Source organism: Ambystoma mexicanum, chromosome 3p (assembly GCF_040938575.1).
Source record: "Ambystoma mexicanum isolate Mex_15411 chromosome 3p, UKY_AmexF1_1, whole genome shotgun sequence".
In the NCBI taxonomy this organism is placed as follows: Eukaryota; Metazoa; Chordata; class Amphibia; order Caudata; family Ambystomatidae; genus Ambystoma; species Ambystoma mexicanum.
Window position 1 is genome coordinate 1,123,484,682 of NC_090925.1, and position 20,198 is coordinate 1,123,504,879.

Sequence of the window (20,198 nt, forward strand, 5' to 3'; positions counted from 1 at the left end):
GACGGCTCTTTTATTTGGTCTCCATCCTTCTTTCGACAACAAGGCTTAAATGTCCAAAGTGTTCCCAGCAAGGGATCTTGCTCCGCAAGCAGACTTGCAGACAGAGCCCAGGGAAAGCAATTGACTCACAGGGTGCAGTTTTCTCTAAAGACATCTAAAGCGCCTGATATTCTGTGGTTTTCAAGAGTCCCGACCCTATTGTCTTGCAAATTTGCTCCTTCTGGGATACATTCCCCTCCTTTTCACTCAGTACATTCGATGTGAGGCATATTGGGCAGATCACCCCGATGGGGTGAATGCAGGATAGGTAGAGCAGCAGACAAGGGAGACTGAGGGAGCTCTATAGGATCTCCCATATAACATCTCCATATGTCCCATCACATATCTGGTGGCTTCCCCGGCCCTCAGGTTCCCTTTATGGTCTACCCTGAGGTGACTCCATCACATCGCCAATTCCAATGGTGTAATTTGTACAAATATCAGCGGGGGAAATGGCATGCCACACTGCCTGTGTTGTCTGCAACATATCAATACCTGGGAGTCTATCAAGATCAGGAGGACAATCTTCACTGCACGTAAAAGTGTCTTTCTTCCAGAATATGGCTACCTGTTCCTGCAAGCCCTGCCTGTCCATGTGTTTAGAAATTCCCATTCACACTCATATTCTTAATACCATGTTAGGTTTTGTGGCAAATTGATTTTGTACATTATGATGTGTGCACAGGTATAGTGCCGCTTTACTACCCACCCCAGTTCCTGCTGTGGCATTTAGGGAAGGCTTCCGAAACATCATCAATTATGGGCTTAAATTACGTCTGGGATACGATCTGTCGATTGTTACTTTTGTCTGAAAACAGGAATCACAAAGTTTTCAAGTGAATCTAGGCGTAACTTATGACAGGCGTAAAAAAAAGTGTAAGTTGCACCCAATTCACAAACGAGCGCCACTCTGCTGGTCCCGGTGCAGCTTGCATCAGGGAGCAACTTGCACCGGTTCTAGGTGAAACCAAAAACTTTATTTTCCTATTAACAAAAATATTTATTACAATGAAAACTATTTTTCCAGGACATATTTCAACTTTCTCCACACATCCCACAAATTTGTGGGGCAACAATGTATCTTTCAGACTTCTGCAAGCAACTGTACACAAACATCATCCAAGTTTCAGAAAAGCAACAAAGAAAGGCTTTTGCAGATCAAAGTAACTGTTTGTGAATGCCTTCAAATTACACCTTTGTGGGTATGTACTTTTCGAGACACAAAGCTTGAAACGCACATGATTGAAATGGTGCTCTCTTGACACACCCAAACAATATGATTGCCTGCACTGACATTATCAATTACTTTTGTGCAATTTTCAACATTTCCTGCAAGTGGTAGATTCATAGAAAAGTCGGAAAGCATTGTGTTAATGCAGCCATTGCCCTTTTTGTAAATCGGAAGTGCATGATCTTGCTCTGGCGCAAGTTACACTCTTTTGCAAGATTAAGATGCACTTAGTGCTGGAAAATGTTTTGTAAATCATCTCTTAGCTAGCAAGAATCAAGAGTGTTCCTCATTGGAAACTTGTAAATGCTTTCTTGACCAGGCGCAACCACCTAATGCAAAATGACGCCGAAATAGGGTAAAGTGTCAGCCTCGTGGGAGAATATTTTATGAACCCCATGGCGGCCTCATCTTAGAACGCCACTTGCTCTCATGCTATGTGGCGTTTACTAATAGTGTGTCCCTGCAGCTCTTGTATATATGCTCCAGTGCGTTAGTTCATTTTCTGTAAAACAGGGGGAGATTCAAAGCCTAGGAGGGGCAGCTACGGAGTGAAAAAGAGTCCAGGGAGGACAGGCCTACATCTCTGGGCACGATCGATGACTCAATACTTTGAGAGTGGCAGGTGGACCTTTCTGTACATCCTTCTGTGCCTCTCCCACACTTTATTTTAATTATGAAGCAGCAACAATGACCACGTGCAGCAGAGCCATGAGGAACCATCACAGATATTTACATAGAATTCTGAACACACATTCGTGGGTAACTTGCTATTTAAAGAAAAGTGATCATCTCAAACTGAAATGATGTAATGAACTGGTGGTACGTAACCTCGGACTGGCCTATAGGGCAATAGGCCCATGGCCGAACCGAAATCACAAAATGCTTGTGTGGGCCACTGATTTGGCCAATGTGGGCCAGCTTCATGAGTTACACATCACTATGCGGCTAATCGTTAAATAGTGTTGCTGGATAAATATTTTTTTTAATGCACAATTTGAATCACATTTTGTCAAAAAACTACCCCTTCGGTACTAGTCAAACAGTGTCACAAAAGGAATGAATTACCATTTGCAACGGTGGGCAACGTTTCTGTCGGTGCCCGAAACAAAAACTTTATGCCCCAGTCCGACCTTGCGTGGTACGATAAGCTTACATGAAACTTTGATGGTGCAGGGCAACTGAAACCACTGAGTTGAGATTAGTGCACCATTCAAAAGAGACATTACAAGTCTGAGTGGTCAAGCATGATCAATCAGAAGACAGTGGCATTCACACAAGCGTGCATGTCCTGTGAGTGTTCCAAGCATGACACTAATTATCAATACTGAAGATAGGTCCCTCTTTGGTCGCACCAAAGGAAGGTGCTGGAGACATCCCAGCAAGCTTTGTGGCCTGGGGCCTTTCTTCACAGCTCCACACGGCTGCAGACAGCATCCTTGCAGCACAGGTAAGCCCAAACGGGCATAGAATGAGTTGTGTGCCCTAACTCGACGCTTGATTTTATTTTAAAAATAAATTGCCTTTAAAAAATAAATAAATAAAATTGGAAAATTTCACCGAGTGGGGCCTGTTGGTCTATACATCAGGCTGTACATTCTGGTGCAATTTTGTGTGCATAACACCATGCTAACCCTGGTGGAACTGCTGCTCCTCATAGTGTGGCCTTCTTTCCATCATGGCCGACATGATTTGCTTCAGTGCACTGGCTCACCAGCCAGATCTGCCTCTCCTGTGATTGGCCTGCCAGGCTTTCATCTTCCAATCAGGGTGCCGGCAGGCTAAGCCAGCCCCCAAGACAAAGACTCACTAGTAAGGCCTTGTCTGAGCCTGTACGGGCCTTGTAGGGCTCGGAAGGGGCCCCCACCTCCATGCCCCTCGTCAAACAATGCTGCAGCCTCCTGTGCATGTCCTGCTCCAGCATGATCATGGACCCAAGCACCTTCAAGCTCCTTTCTGCTTAAATGTGAGAACAAAGCTGCAGCCTCATATGCACGTCCTGCTCCAGCATGAACATTGATCCCAGCCCCATTCGGATCCCTTATACTCAAATGTGAGTGATGGCTGAACTTGCTATTGCCTCCTCCACCCATCTACTTTAACCATAACTGTACTAACCTTATTTGCCCTTCTCCCTCGACCGCCTATTTTATTTTACTTCACACTGTGTACTACAAAGGCAAATTCATTCAAGCTGTGCTTCTTCCTTTTCCCTCTAGCATCCCTGTGTGCACTGCATTCTTCTGTGTTCCTTTTTAAAATCATATCTAGGTGGGTGTGCTTTTCATCTTGCATCCATTTTGTGCACTGCATTGTGATCCTTTCATAATTGAATCCTGCACCCACACCTATTGCTCTGCATTGTATCTGTGCCCTCTTAACTACTAGGCCGCCTCTGGAGTGCAGCCCCCACCCCCTTATCTTTCCTTGTCCCATCTATCTTTTGCCACTGAGATGGAACTCACCATCTCTCATATCCTCTCTAACTGCTATTCTATCATCTATCCTCCCTCTCTCACGAAGTCTGGATGAAAAAAGCAACAAAAAAAAACAAACATTCTGGGTGCAAATCCTGGCCATCCCATTGTAGGCACCTTTCTCAGCGCATCCTCCACAGAGATCTTCACCAATATCCTTTTCTTTGTCTCCTCTCCAGACCTATGGACTTCTGATCTCACTTCTACTCTTTCCCCTTTCACATCCTCTCCCATCATTGGTGGCACCAAGTAGGAAGTCCTCTTGGCGGGCTTCTTCTGATCACGCTACATCAACCACACTGGCACTATTCTGGTTCAGGGTTCTCAAGCCAACCTTCTTCTCTTTGACCGGATCCTACCATCCCTCATCAACTTTCTTCCTTCTCCTACCTCTCCCCCTACCACTCTCCCGGCCCCCCAACCCCGTCTGACTGGAGTACCATGACCCTGTACTCCACCTTCGAAAACCTTCAAAGGTAGAGACCATCTACACCTGTATTGTATTTTATGGGAATGTATAGAGCGCAAGTAAAGACCAAGAGGCATCAAGGTGCTGAGGAGAGAGAGGGGGGGGGGCTACAGACCTAGGGGATTAAGAGATGTTTTGAGATGTTTACGAAAGGGAATGAAGTCAGGAGTGTTGCAGATCTCCGGGGGGAGGGCCTTCCCGAGCGTAGGGGAGAGTACCGAAAAAGATCTTCCTCCTGCTCTGGCCCACCGAAATCGAGGAATGTTCAACTGCGATTGATTGGCTGAGCGCAGGAGTCTGCTGGGTTTATAAGGTGTAGGTCTAGATTGAAGGAAATCGGCCCCAGTGTTATAAGTAGCACGGTGGGCGAGGCATAAGATTTTAAATTTGACTCAGCTCCTAACAGGGAGCCAGTAAAGGTGGCGAAGAAGGTTGGAAGAGTGAGCAAGTCTGGGGGCTTTCAAGGCAAGGCAAGGCAAGCCGCTGCATATTGAAGGATCTGCAAACATTGTGGCAGGGCCTCAGGTTGGCCAAGATAAATACCATTGCAGTAGTCTAGTGATCCCATAATGGAAGCGGTCACAATCTTAGACCTGGATTCAGCCGGAAGAAATGGAAGAACTTTTTTCTGTATTTTGAGCTTGGTAAAGCTCGACCGGCAGACAGTTGAAATTTGAGCTTCTCTAGAGCCTGAGGACATAACATTAATTCCTAGGCTCTTGACTGCTGAGGAGGGTTCAGGGTAGGATCCAAGTGAGGTAGGCCAGTAGTCACGGGTCCAGGTCTGTCCTGCATAGTGGGATCCGACAAGTAGAAGCTCAGTTTTGTCTCCATTTAATTTAAGCCAGTTGTTGGCCATCCAGAACCCAACCGTTGATAGACAGTCTTCCAATTTCTGGGGGGTCGGGTGATAGGGGAGGTCAGTCGAGGGAACGTTAAATCGAAATAATCTGTGTATCGTCAGCATAGGAAAAAAGTGTACCCCATGGCTGGAAATCAGATTGGCCAAGCCCAGCATATATAGATTAAACGGGATAGGAGAAAGAGCAGATCCCTGGAGAACCCCACGGTCAAGAGCAAAACGCAGAAAGGGAGACAGTTTAGAGAGAAAGGATGAAAACCACTTCAGGGGGATGCTTGAGATTACAGCCCCTTGGAGACAGTGGAGCAGCTTCAGATGGTCAACGGTATCAAAGGCCGCGGAGAGTTCAAGGAGAATAAGAGCACCAACCTCTCTGCGGTCCTGAAGCAGAGGGATGTCGTTGAGAAGAGCCACCATAACAGACTCTGTTCCCTTTCCGGGGCAAAAACCGTCCTGAAAAGGGTGAAGGAGGTGGTTGGCTTCCGATAATGGCAGGACTTAGAGATATAGGACGATAGTTCTCAACGGTAGCAGGGTCATGGTGAGACTTTCAGTGAAGGGGAAATCACAGCCTGTTTGAGGGGGTCTGGAATATCTCCAGTAGAAAAAGAATACTGAAGTGCTGCCACGAGTAGAGGGGTGAGCTTGTGAGATACAGTTTGGAGAGTGCAGAAAGGGATCGGGTCAGTGTGGGAGGCAGATTTGAGCTTTAACAGAGCAGTTGAGACCATGGTATCCGTTACTCTAATAAATGTAAAAGCATTGTAGAGAATCTCATTCGAGTGGAGAAAGGCGTCAGAGGGGACTATAGGGATGGGCCTTTCTATGCATATCAGATCATGGATGTTACAGATTTTTTTCCCTAAAAAAGGAAGCAATGTGGTCACACAGTGGGTTTGCGTTTGTAGGGTCACAGGGTTGGACAAACAGAAGTTGTCAATTGTTTAGCCACCCGAAACAGCTCTTTAGAGGAACAGGATGCAGTAAGGATACGATCTGCAAAGTGACAGGCTTTTGCCTTTTTAATGGTGGTCTGATAGGTGTTCGTGCCTCCACATAGGCTATGTTTGCAGTGGATTTGAGTAGTCTGTGCAATCTCCGTTCAGCTAGTCAACATTTTTGTTTTAACAGTCTGAGTTCAGTGGAGTACCAGTGGGCAGAAGGTTTAGCACGAACGGTAGAGAGCCTGGAGGGAGCCAGGATGTCAGCAGTTACCTGCAAGGCATCCATCAGGGCACTAGATGGGTTTTTACCACCAGTGAGGCCCGGTTGAGTGAGAGTTTCAATTGAGTTAAACATGGATTCGAGAGAGACGTTGTACCAGTGGCACTGAGATTTCAGTTGGGGCTTAGGCCTAAGTTTAGGCTTAACGAGGGGGATGAAGAAGGGGCGCAAGTAGTAATCAGACCAAAGCAAAGGCCACAGAGGGAAGGAATGAAGTTAGTTCCCACCAGAGTGGGTGGCGCTATGGTTTCTTAAAATGAGTCCATAGTCCGCTAGGGAGGAAACCAGTTTAGTGACTTGCAAGTCAAGGGGGTTGTTGGGATGAAATCGCCAAGTATGACTAATTTAGGGTAGGTTAGAGATAGGTCAGTCACTAGGTGTCTAAAATCACCCAAAAACTTGTTGGTTGCATATCCAGGGGGGCGCTAGGTTATAAGAAAGTGTGTGGAGTTTTCAGGCAAGACCGGAGTCCTGACTAGGAATGGCTCACTAGAGAGTTTGTGGTTAAGAGCAATGGTTTGGCAAATTAAAGACTTCTTCAACACAATGCCGACACCACCTCCTACTTTGGGGGCAGGTCGGTCTAATTGGAGGATGCCATACTGCAGAGGGAGCATTTGAATAATGTCAGGCCCAGAGTTAGTGTTGAACCAGGTTTCTGTAATGACCAGAACGTCGGCGAAAGGTCGTCCACAGTAGCAAAAATGTCATCACGATGGGCTACTGCAGACCTTGCATTGATAAGAAGGCATTTCAAGAGGGGTGTTTGTGCATTGTTGTCCATAATTGTTTTAGGGTGGAGTTTAGTAGTGAAGCCTTAAGGCCAGCACAGGTTATGACGGGCCAGGGCAGTTGGGTTCATGGTCCGAGTAGGTAGTGCAGGAAGGGGTACTGCAGTCGACCATTACGGCTACATGAGCCCAGGGCCCAGAGCGGTCCCGGACAGGCACAGACAGGCTTTCCTTAAGCACGCCTTTGGCGCACTGTCGGCGTGTCTGCTGTACCCATCCACTGCGCGAGCGTTCTCTCCGGCATATTTATGCCGGAGGGAAGGAGCAGCTGGGTGATTACAGACACGCCGTTAGTAGGCAAAGTAAAAGAACTCGCGTTGCAGAGAGAGAGAGTAGGCAGAAGCCAGGGGGAAGCCTCAGTCAAGGATTCGATTTAACGCCCGCTCAGCCAACACACTGCTGACATCTTCCTCCTCCTTGAAGACACTGACCTCGAGATTCTCGCGCCTACCGAGACATGGTTCAATGCCAGCTCAGTCACTGCTTTTGACTTCCTCCTACCTGACGGCTTCAAGATCATTTCCAAGCCTGGACCACACCATGCTGGTGGTGGGGTTGCCCTAATCTTCCCTGAGTGGGTTCCTTCCTTCATCTTACCCACCCAGCTCTACTCTTCCTTTGAGAGCCTGGTATGCAAGTTGGTCATCTCTCCCTCCTGCACCCTGACCATTTCTACAATTTACAGGCCTTCAGGCACTACCTCACTTTTCCTCTCTGAATGGGCCGATTTCTGTTCATACTTACTTTCTACCTCCTCCAATCTGCTCCTCTTGGGCTATTTCAACATCCAATTGTACTCCCTTGGCACAACATCCACTCTTTTCATTGACTTCTGCACCTCTATCCCTCTCCATTCCCCGTTATTGACCAACCCACTCTGCTGGACATACACTCAACACCCTCATCCACTCTGACCACCCTCTCGCATCTCCTCTGGTCACCCCTACCTCTTGGTCAGACCACTCTTCTCTCCTCCCACCTGGGGCCCTTTGGCTCTCTGACTTCACTGCCAAAAGCCCTGCCAACCTCATTCACAAACATCCACCCGACGAAACTAGTGTGAGCTGCTGCCTTCACTTCCACTTGGTATCTCAGAATGGGCACTGGACTGGCTGACCTCTTTCCTATCTGACCGCTCTTCGCAAGTCATCTTGGGCACCTTCGCCTCTCCTACTTCCTTCTTCACCTGTGGCGGGCCCCAGGGTTCTATCCTCTGCCCATGGCTTTTTAACATCTACCTCACACAGATGGCACACCTCATCTCCTTCTCCCCCAACTTCCAGTGTTATGCAGATGAGACAACTCCTTTTCAAACTTCCTGTTGACCCTCTTGCACCGTCCATCATCCCTGACTGCCTATCTGCCACCCAGGCCTGGTGCAGATCCAATTATATCAGCCGCAATGCCAACAAAACCGAGATCCTTCCCATTGGGACCCCTGCTCCTGCCTTCTTCCCTTCACTCTGGCCTTCCTCCATGGGCTCTCCACCTGCTCCTTCTTCTGAAGCCAGAAACCTTGGAGTCATCTTCGACTCCTTTCCTTCCTCCCTCACACTCCAGACATTGCCAACAAGTGCCACTTTCAGCTCTTCCTTCTCAAAGGAATTCTACCCTTTCTCACTTTGCCCCAGAAGCTCAATGTTACCCGAGCCCTGTTTCTCTCCAAGCTTGACTATTGCAATAGCCTCCTCCTGAATCTACCTTCTTGCACTCTGCGTCCCCTCCAGCTAATCCAGCATAGTGCAGCAAGACCTATCCTTGGCCTCAAGCCCACGGTCTGCATCTCTCCTGCCCTAAAATATTATTCACTGGCTCCCAGTTGCTTCAAGGATTAAATTCAAATCCCTTTGTATTATCCACAAAGCTTTCTGGGGCTTGGGACCACACTATCTGCAACTCTCTCTTACTAAATATTTCCCTTCTAGACCTCTGCGCACCTCTGGACCAACTCTCTGCGTGTGAAACGTTTCGCTAAACAGAGGGCAGGAGGTTTAAATCGCTTTCCTCAGCTGGCTCCCTTCTATGGAACAGCCTCCCTCTGCTTCTTGAGCAGGACTTCCTTAAATTCTGCAAGTTCCTCAAGACTTTCCTCTTTACCACCTCCATTCTCTTTCTCGCCTCTGCTAATATCTCAGTTGCCTTGATTGGGTACCAAGGCCCTTATGCATTCTCGGGGCCTAACCTCCCACACTCTATCGCCCCCAGCTATTGTCTATCCTCAGCACTTGCCGCAGCAAACCCACCGTCCTGGAGGCTTGCACTTATCTTACCATGCACTTCCTCTGTTGCTCACCCGTGGGCGAGGGCACCCCAGCACCTACTCCCACTGCTCCATCCCTCCAGCACTTGCACGTTCTGAATACTCACAAGGCATAATATGTTCGTCATTTCTTTTTCCCCTCCACTAAACTCTAATATCTTTATGTTTATTAATGTCTTTCATTCCCATATCCCCTACCTGTTGTCCTGTGGACACTTTGAAACCGAATTGACTTGAGGTATAAGCACCTAGCAAGCAAACAATGAATACATAAATAAATATAGCGTAGACTTCTCGCCATGAATAAGAAGAACAAATTACGTATCCCTGGTAATGTTCCTTCTACTGGATATTCCTCCCACGGATTCCTCATCTTTGATATACCGATATCCTGCATCCAGTTTCAGAAACCTTTTTTAACAGCAGAGGGCGCTCTGCAGTGTCGGGTCAATATCCCGTGGCAGCTTCTATTCCCGCGCTCAGAAGTGGCGTTCACAGAGGTATGAATAGCATGCACTGCGCCCATTGCCTCAGTTCTAGTTTTTCCCCCTTTCGCACATCTGACTTGGGATACATAACCCACATGGGCATTGAAAGAGAAGATATTTAAAAATTCATCCAGAGTCAGAGGGGTAGGCTGGGAGGGCAAAGAGGAACCAGGGGGAGGAACATCCAGTAGAAAAAACATTACCAGAAGTAATATGTTCTTCGAATGGATTGTGTCCACCCACGGATTCCTCATCTATGATAGACTTCAATAGCAGTTAGAAAATCTATGTAATCCATGTGTGGCCAAAAATGTCGCCTTTGAAATTGCAGACAACATTCACGACGATGCATCGATTTCATAGGTGTAAAAGACGGGTATGCAGAAAGAGCACAAAGTGAATCTGAACATGAAATTAAAATGACAATTCATGGTTACAGATTAATATTGAATTAAATGCGAAATTTACTGTCTGCAGCAGGACGGCAAATGTAGCTATTTGCGTATGTGAGCACCTCGAAGAGTGTGTAAGGGCTTGTCATGAAGCTTCGTAAGACGTGCAGAAGAGAAAGACTTTTTAGTTTGTTTGCCGTGCCCGCACTCATCAGAAATTGAACAATTATTATTTTGTTTTAAGCACTAAACATTTGTAAAATAGAAATGGTAATTCAGAAGCTATAATAGGGTTTGTCATTTTATGTATTTAAACAACGTTTACTAAAGTAAGAAAAATGTTTACAATAGTAAACACATATTTTAAAGAATATACATTTTCAGTTCCAATATTTATCAAAAAAGATTGAAACAAATAAATACTTTCTTTTTAAACTCGAAAAACTGCTTGGCCCGTTTTTTTTTAATAACAAGAATAGTGCATGACGATTATTAAGTGATCCATTTTGCCCTACCGCATGGTACATAAAAACAGATAACATTGCCCTCTACTCGCCAATAGAAAGGAGGTCGAAAACTGACGGAAGTAAAATTGACCGACCGCATTGTACATAAAATCATTAAGTGATGCAGTTTGCCAGACTGCATCGTACATAAACATGGCCCCCAACTCGCCGATAGAATTGCAGTTGAAACCCAAGCAGGTGAGAGTAGAGGTGATTCCAGAAAGGGGTCGCAGTCGACAATGAGTCAGTAATATAGTACAGGTAGGGGACACAGTAACGTGATGGTCGCAGTAAAGTGGGTGACATTTTGGTATCGTTCCCAGTTAGATAGGAGGAGGTGGGACCAGTGGATTTTTGTTAGAGGTTTAAATTGTGCAAAACAGCTTTCTCAAACCTATTGACTTGAACCGACAAGGTATCCACACAATTTTGAAAAGGTGTGCATCGAAGACCAATTTGCGGCATTACAAATGTCCTGCACCGGTACACCTCTTTGCAGAGCCGAAGTGGTTACCACTCCTCTGGTGGAATGTGCCCTTAGATTTTATGGGACATCTTTTCCAACCAAAGAATAACATTCTGAAATACACAAAATGATTCAGTGTGACAAGGTATGTTTAGTCACGGCTTGACCCAGATTGTGTCCAGTGTAACCAACAAAGAGTTGATCGTCTTGCCTGACATTTGTCAATCTGGCAATATAAAAGCTCAGAGCTCTTTTTGGATCAAGTCTGTAACCTCTCTTCTTCTTTGGAAGGATGAGGAAGTGGATAAAATGCTAGCAAGTTAATTTTTTGCACTCGATAGAATTTGGACACCAACTTGGGAAAGAAGGAGGGACGAACCCTCAGGACTACCTTCTCCTTAGAAAATGTAATGAAAAGAGGTTTACATGAAAGAACCTCTAGCTCACTCACTCTGCAAGCAGAAGTGATGGCCACCAGGAAGACTGTCTTAAATGGCAATAATCTGAGGGTGGAGGAATGGAGAAGTTCGAATGTGAGCTCCATTTGAAATGCTAATACCAAGTTTAGATCACAAGCTGGTCCACTGGTCCCTATTGAAGGGACCAGTGGAAATATATTTGTCCGTCCCTTGCGAATCACAATGGGTATTTTAAAATAAGACCCTTGGTCTGGTATGCATTTAAAGATGGATAATGCTGCCAGGTAGTCCTCGGCAGTAGTCACCTGCTTCCCCTGATGGGCTAAGTGAAACAAAACAGAAAGCACTGCAGGTGTGTCACAAGTAAAAGGATCAATATCTTTAGCCCTACACAAGCTGCAAAACTTCTTCCAACAGCAGCGGTATACTGCTTTTGTTGCTGGTCTTCGAGCCGAAAGCAACACCTCCATAACGTCTTCCTGAAGGTCTCAATCTTTATATCTTAACCTCTCAGAAACCAAGTGTGAAGGTTCAGAGTTTCAGAGTTCTGATTTCTGGGTGAAGACAGACAGACTCCCTCTTCTGAGAGTAGGTCCACTCTCTGAGGAAGATGAAATGGAGGGCAGAAAGACATGCCTAGAAGTTTCAGGTACCACATTCTCCTGGGCCAGTCAGGAGCAATCAGATAATGGGTTTCCTGAACGTCCTCAACCTCCTAAAGACAATGAGGAATGATGGGGACTGGTGGGAACTCAAACAGGAGTGGAAATGGCCAGTCCACTACCAAGGCTTCCCTCAGAGCTCCTCTCTGAGAAAATTCCCTGGAGCAGAACAGGTCACATTTCCTGTTGATACTGGACGCAAAAAGGTACACTTGAGGGGTTCCCCAAAGGGCGAAGGACTTCCTGAGCTAACTCCCACTCCTGGGAGACTGTGCTCTACCTGCTCATAGCGTCCACCATTGTGTTCTCTTCAATGGCCAGGTAACCAGTCGATAGAGAGATTCTGTTTTGAAGTGCCCAAAATCAGAGCTGCATTGCCTCTCTGCACAGTGGTAGTGACACCAACACCTCCTCTCTTGTTGTGGTAATGCACGGCCACTGTCTTGTCCATCATTCTCAGGATGTGCTTATATCCTGTATGGAAGGCAAAAGGCAATCAGTGCCAATATTATTGCCTTCAGCTCTAAAAGGTTTATGTGTAGTTTTGATTGTGATGTGGACCAGAGTCCGCTGATCATGGGATTGCTCATGTGAGAGCCCCATCCTGTGAGGGAAGAATCTGTAATTACAGACATCTCCGGCCATGGTTGCCAAAAAGGTTCCCCTATCACATTCTCTTTGCAGGTCCACCAAGGAGATCCAGTGTGACCTTGCTCGGGACCTGAAGAAGGTCCGTCATCCTGCCTATGAATTGTGACCATTGGGATCCAAGGGCCCACTGGAAGGACCTCATCCTTAGGTGGGCTTCTGGCACCAGGAAAATGCAGGATGCCATGAAACCCAGCAACCACAGAAAATCAAAAGCCGGAAGATGTTGGGTGTTCTAAAATCTTGTAACCCTCTGCAAGATATGTTGAGCCCTCAACTCAGTGGCAAAGCCTTTCCTGAGGAAGAGTTAAGGGTTGCTCCAATGAATTGCAGCTTTTGGGAAGGTGTACCCTGGGACTTCTTGAAATTGAGGGACAAGCCCAGTTTGTGGAGAGAGTGGCAGGTGCTGCTAAAATGTCCCAGAACCTGTTCGGGAGAACAAGCTCTGATCAGCCAGTCGTCTAGATAAGGAAATATGTGAATTTCTCCCCTCCTTAGATTCGCTGCCACCACCTCCATCAACTTGGTGAAGACCCTCGGGCAGAGGCCCCCCAAAAGGAAGTAATCAAAACTGAAAGTGAGAGCCGCCAATGGCAAACCTCAGGTACTTGCTGTGCTTGCGCTGTGTAGGCCCATAAAAGTAAGCATCCTGACGATCGAGTGACACCATCCAGTCCTTAAACTGAAGGGCCTGGAGAATCTGCGAAAGAGTGACCATCTTGAATCCGACATTCCTGAGGAACTTGTTCAAGTGTCTCAGGTCCAAGATGGGTCGCAGTCCTCCATATTTCTTGGGAACCAGAAAAGTACTGATCCTGGTATTGCTCCACCACAGGTACCCTTTCCACAACACCTTTCTCCAGCAGGGAGAGAATTTCTGGGTTTGGTTCCCGAAGAGGTTGTTTGTTCGGGGACAATCCGTGGGTCCTTTCATAAATGGGAGACAGTACCCTTGAGAGACTATCTGCAGCACCCAAGCATCTGAATAATGTATCACCATTCTTGCTAGATGCTGAGTCAACCTACCTCCCACTGGAGTCCTGTGAGTGAAGTGCTCAGAGTGGTTTTGGAGCTGTGGGAGAGGGTAGTGAGGAGGTGACTGCCTGAGCTGTTCTTCCTCCACGGCCTCTAGCGCCATGTCGAAATCTCCCTGGACGTCTACCTCTTTGTCCAAAGGAGGAGAAGAAACTAAAAGAACGCCCGCTCCAACCCCAGGAAGGCAGGTGTTGCTGTTGAAGTTGACGGATGGCTGCACCCACGGATTTTGCAGCTGCTTCAGAAGCTTGAAGCTTCTCTAAGCTGTCATCAGCCTTAGCCCCAAAAGTTTTTGACCCATCGAAGAGCATGTCAAGAAGTCTAGAGTAGACATCTGGAGCATATTCAGATTTATGTAGCCATGCAAATCTCCTTATGACCGCACTTGATCCCATAGAGCGACCAACACAGTCTGGTGCATCCAATCCCGATTGGAGAGATTGGCATGCAGCTTCCTTACCATCATTAATTATTTTGTAGAAGCCATCACACATCTCTACCTCAGGAATATTATCAGCTGCTTGGAAGACTACATTCCACAAGGTGAATGTATATTTGGCTAATGCCCAAGACGCATTAATGGTCTTAAGAGCCATACTCGCAGCAGAGATCACCCATCATATTTTTTGTCATCCCTATTAGGTTTGATGGATAAGCAGCTGCTTTAAACGTGGAAGTAGCTGCTTGTACCACCAAGCTCTTAGGAGAAGGTGGCTGCAGAGAAAAGCAGGATTACTAGCCAATGGCTTGTATTTTCTTACCAACTCCTTGTTGATAGCAGGAGCGGTATCAGGCTTCTGCCAATTTTCAAAGATCTTGTTTTTGAGTGCTGAATGGAAAGGCAATACAACTTCTTTGGGGTTAGGGGTCCTTTGTCCAGGATATCTGTAAGGTCATCCTGTACTATATCCTTTGCAAGACATCCCCAACTCAAATACTCAGTGACTCTGTTCATCACTGTCCTGTATGCAGTACTTGGATGAGCAGCTGAATGTGGTGAAGCAAATTCCACTTCTGGAGAAGTGTCTAACCCACTGGCTTCTTTAAGGCAAGTAGTCAAGTCCTCTAAACGAGATTCCTCAGAAATTAGTTCCACGGAGCATGCCAAAATATTCGTACACGAAGGGCACAGTGCTTCATCCTCGTGTTCCTCCTCAAATATTGACAAAGGACCTTACAAAGTCTTCCTTCGACAGTGGTTTAAAACTAGAAGATGGATCGTCGGACGAAGTCGATGATTTCGACATTGACGACCACGACATTGAGTCCTTTGACAATGAAGATATGGTAGCCTTTGGCTTCTATACTTCCTTTGCGGTTGAAACCGCCAACGCCACTAGGGTAGGGATCCCAGAGGGCTTCTGACCCAGGCTTTTGGGTGCGTGCATTGGAGCCATCGGCGATTCCCTGCAGGCTTTAGAAGACGCAGCGGGATCGTTAACATTTTTCAGGGAACAGGAGGGGCAGCCTTTGAAAAGACATCCATGATCTTTTGACGGACCTCTTCCCAATCTGCTACGGAGGCAGACTTGTCTGGGAAACGCACCCGTCTCTTGTCGGGCGAGGAGTCAGATGACGAAGAGCGATGGTGTCACTTCTTATATTTTCTTTGAGAAGACGAAGAATTATGCGAATCGCTCCTTGACTCCGACTGCTTAAGAGTGTTTGGAGCGTGTTTAGGCCTTTCAGGTGAATTATCCCTTAAACTCCTATCTTCAGAGGATTTCCTCTTCGGGGGGTAGAGGACAGAGATTTTGATACCGACTGTCCTAGGGCAAGATTAGACTTCCTCTCCTTCAAGGACTTTTTAGTGATGGATTGACAGGAGCCACGTTCGTGCTCCTTACCGAAGCACCAGTGGCATATCCCGTACGTGTTTGATCGACATCTTCGAGTCACAGTCCGCACACTTCTACAACCCAGTCTTCGGAGTAAACATACTCTAAGTGAAGTACTTACCCAGTAGAAATAAATTGCTGAGGCGAGCCAAATTGTTCCACAGCTTGTTGTGCATGTGAAAAAATTGTACTGAAGCAGCTGGCGCAGTGCATGCTATTTATTCCACTGTTGACGTGCTGTCCGAGCGGAAGAATGGAAGCCACCAAGGGATATCAACCAGACGCTGCACAGAGCCCTTTGCTGTCAAAAACGCTTCTGAAACTGCAAGCATCATATTGGTATATCAAAGGTGAGAAATCCGTGGGAGGACACAATCCATTAGAACACTCAGTCATTGTGCGCACAACATCAAAAATTCCTGGCAAATCTTCCCTCCATAGCGCAAATTCTGTGGAAAGTCACTCCTGTTATGCAAATTCAAAACACTGGGCCTTCATTTTGTACATTAAGAGCTTGTTTGTCATTAGTCACAATACTGAATAACATTTTAGCATTTCCAGACAGACATTCCGTAAGATAACATGATCAATACCTTGACCCCTGTATGTGCTTCGCCAAAGGTCGCGAATAATTTTGTTGATTTCTTCCATTTTCATGCTATGAAACTTCATGATCGCTCTGGAACAACAGAAAGCAGACACAGGATTCAAATATTTGCTTAATCCTATGAAGAACTGAAAATAACGTTTGTTCGTGGGTGAAGCAATGTGGTTTTCTTTTGTTGAGCATATACTAGGGCTCACTTTAGCACCTCTGAAGTCCAACAGGCAACCACAAACTAACGGTATCTTGTATCATGCATTGTCTCGTCTAGATATAGCGCCACAGTAAAGCCTTCACTTTAAACGGACTTGTACATTCTTGAAAATCTCTACCATGCTTCTCAATAACTAATCACAGTTAAACATGTATCCATACTTCCAAGACCATGTTACCTCCCCTTTCACCCTACTTGCTTTTCCTCCTCCTGAATTGTTTCGCCTAGTGCCCGTTCCCCATCTCCCCACTCCCGCACCCTGTCCTTTACTAGCTACAGACTACGGTCAATCGACACCGTGGTAGGCTCACTATACGCTGCCTCTTGGACAAGGTCAGGTGCCGTGAGACCACTACGGTGCTGATGGGAGCATAATACACTTTGGACAGCATAGCCTATCGATTCAGTAACCACAAGTAAATGAATGCACAATGAGATATTCATCAGAAGTGCTATTTAATCATGTGGGCCAAATTAAACTAACAATCTCCTAAAATCAAGCCTTCAAACAGAACCGCACTACCCTTTCCTGCTTGGTATCATGGGTTTCAATGGCCTGTTTTCCCAGGCCAAAAATAAGCTGCAGATTTTTTTTTCCATTTCATTCAAATATTCTATAACGATTCATAATATTCTTGAGCCATAAAAAAGTACTATTAAGCACTAACAGGTAATCAATTGTTCAAAAACAAAGTAAAATATATACAAAAATAACAGACGTTTTCTGATTATGTTGGTTTGTGTATTTATTATGCTTGTGTCTAATAGTGAACATTTGTGCTGTATCTTGAAATCTTGCATATCATCCATTTTCTTACTGTGTTGCACATAAAAACAAACTGCTTTACCATCTACAAATAGTATGTTGAAAGCAGGATCAAGAATGCAGGTTCTTGGACTTTAAAAAGCTCTGCTACGGATAAGGTGGATGTGGGGGGTCATTATTCGACCCCTCCCTTTAAGGTCCAACTAAGATAACAGTCAGTCTTTCGATGCTGTGCATACCACATGTGTGTGTCTGGCCGGACTCCGCGAAGATGCGGACAGGCAACCAGCAAGGCAGCGCACTTATTTATAAGGCTTATGGGAGACAAGCATATCATGTATGCACACTTGCACCTTCAATAAAATGGGGTGTACAGTGCATGAGGGAGAATATCCCAAAAAGCGCACATGCGATTGGCGCTTCATTCTAGATCCGGTCAGTAGGGTGGTTCACGCGCCATTGCTGGCCAGTGGATTAAAGCGCTTCAATCTGTGCGAGTATTTTTTGGGCTCAATACATCAACTGCTCAGTTATGGAAATCAAGATCAGTGACAGTGACAACTCCAAGCAGGAATATGAATAGAGCCTACGCAACAACAAAAACACACATGAAAAACAAGGACGGATAAAGCCAACAGTTGTATCTGTTATATTATCAACACATTTTTTTAGTTCATGCCAAGCCGCACTTAGGGAGAGAGCGTTGGGTATGTATGTCAAGGGAGAGTGGAATGAGGGTGCAGAAAGGATAATGATTAAAAATCTGAACATTAATGAATGAATGGGAGAAAAGGGGGATGCAATAATGAATTATATGGACAGGTGAACGGGTAAGGTATGTTGCTGGAGGGATGAAGGAACGATTTTGAAGATTGATGAATTAGTGAACGTTTATGGGCATATCATAGTTGAGGACGAATGGATGGCTGGATAGATGCATACATGTTATATGGATGAATTGGATTACCGAATGAGCTTTCATAAATGGATAAATGAGACAGAGAAGGCACAAATCAATAGAATGGCAGGATGGGTGAATAAGTGAGTCTGAGGACAGCACTGTGGAGCCCCGAGCAAATCTGCATCACGTGACCGAACAGTTTACTGTGCAGTGGGCAGAAGGTTTGACCACGGTTGACCCATTGTGCAAGGGTACGAGGATGACGTCGTATATGTTTACTTTACAAAGCCTGCAACGTGCCAGGATGCATGACTGCCATTCGGCAGGCGCACACCGTTGTTCCCTTCATAGCTGGAATTCTTGCGGAAATGGATTAGTGCGCTCCAGCTGCCCTTCTACCAGCAATCCTGTTTTCGGATGTATGGAGTAGTGGAACAACAAAAATGAACTTGGGCGAAATGAGATCAGAACATCTGTACACATTTACACAATACCAGGTCTTGTCAAAAAATATATATATTTATTTATAAACAATTTACACAAATATTTATTGTTCTCAACATCCCCATTTAAACACCACCATTCATTCCATCATTCATTCACACTCTCACTATGCATGTCAATATTCCACACTTGTGGTACTCAGACCACCTAGAACCAATATATTAACATAAATTTCAACACCTCTTGGTGATTACAGTAAGTGTTAATACAAAAACAAATAGCATCCTGCTTATTTGCTGTAACTCAACATATGTTTCGGTCGTCACAATAGGCCCCTAATTTAAGCCGGTAAATATAAGCGACCTTCTTCAGGAGACGGATGTTCTGTTGCAACCACTCCGAAATGTCAAAAGGTTGAGGATGTCCTCAAACCTCAATCTCCACGGGAAATAATGGAGACGCGTGTCAAAGATGGACTAAATCCTGCAGTGGTGCTAGATAACTCTGCGCCTATACTGATCAAAGATTCAGGTATGGGGGTGTCTTGCGTCTTTAGTCAATAAATCCAAAGAGGATGTGTGTGCAGGACAAGAGAGAAGGAACCCATGGAACATTGAACTGGAATCACCGCGCAGTGAGAAAAAACTGGGGTACCAGATTAGAACATTTCTGGACTCGGCCACATGAGGCGAGAACAGGGATTTTTCCTCTTTGGATTTATTGACTAAAGACGCAAGACACCCCCATACCTCAATCTTTGATCAGTATAGGCGCAGAGTTATCTAGCACCACTGCAGGATTTAGTCCATCGTTGACACGCGTCTCCATTATTTCCCGTGGAGATTGAGGTTTGATGACATCCTCCACCTTTTGACATTTCGGAGTGGTTGCAACAGAACCATCCGTCTCCTGAAGAAGGTCGCTTATATTTACCGGCTTAAATTATGGGCCTATTGTGACGACCGAAACATATGTTGAGTTACAGCAAATAAGCATGATGCTATTTGTTTTTGTATTAACACTTACTGTAATCACCAATAGGTGTTGAAATGTATGTTAATATATTGGTTCTAGGTGGTCTGAGTACCACAAGTGTGGAATATTGACATGTATAGTGAGAGTGTGAATGAATGATGGAATGAATGGTGGTGTTCAAATGGGGATGTTGAGAACAATAAATATTTGTGTAAATTGTTTATAAATAAATATATATATTTTTTGACAAGACCTGGTATTGTTTAAATGTGTACAGATGTTCTGATCTCATTTCGCCCAGGTTCATTTTTGTTGTTCCATTATATTTAGCCTGAAGAACCTGTGGCAGTAAGGCAATCCCTATTTTGAAACAACGGATGTATGGAGTAGACACGGTTTTCTTCAACCAGTTGAGTGGCAGAGGCAGCTTTTGATGAATGGGGGTGCGCAGCAATCTAAATGATTAAAGCTCAATGGCGGCTGGTGAACA

At 45.5% G+C, this 20,198-nt stretch overlaps 1 protein-coding gene across 5 annotated transcripts in view; it reads right to left on the minus strand.

The window, feature by feature from the left end:
* Positions 1 to 20,198, minus strand: part of RAD50 (RAD50 double strand break repair protein) — a 1,278,308-nt gene that overhangs the window by 171,622 nt on the left and 1,086,488 nt on the right. For all 5 annotated transcript variants that reach the window (XM_069652502.1, XM_069652503.1, XM_069652505.1 and 2 more), the window contains one exon: positions 16,398 to 16,483. In XM_069652502.1, coding sequence (XP_069508603.1) covers positions 16,398 to 16,483 — 86 coding nt within the window. The remainder of the gene's footprint in view (positions 1 to 16,397; positions 16,484 to 20,198) is intronic.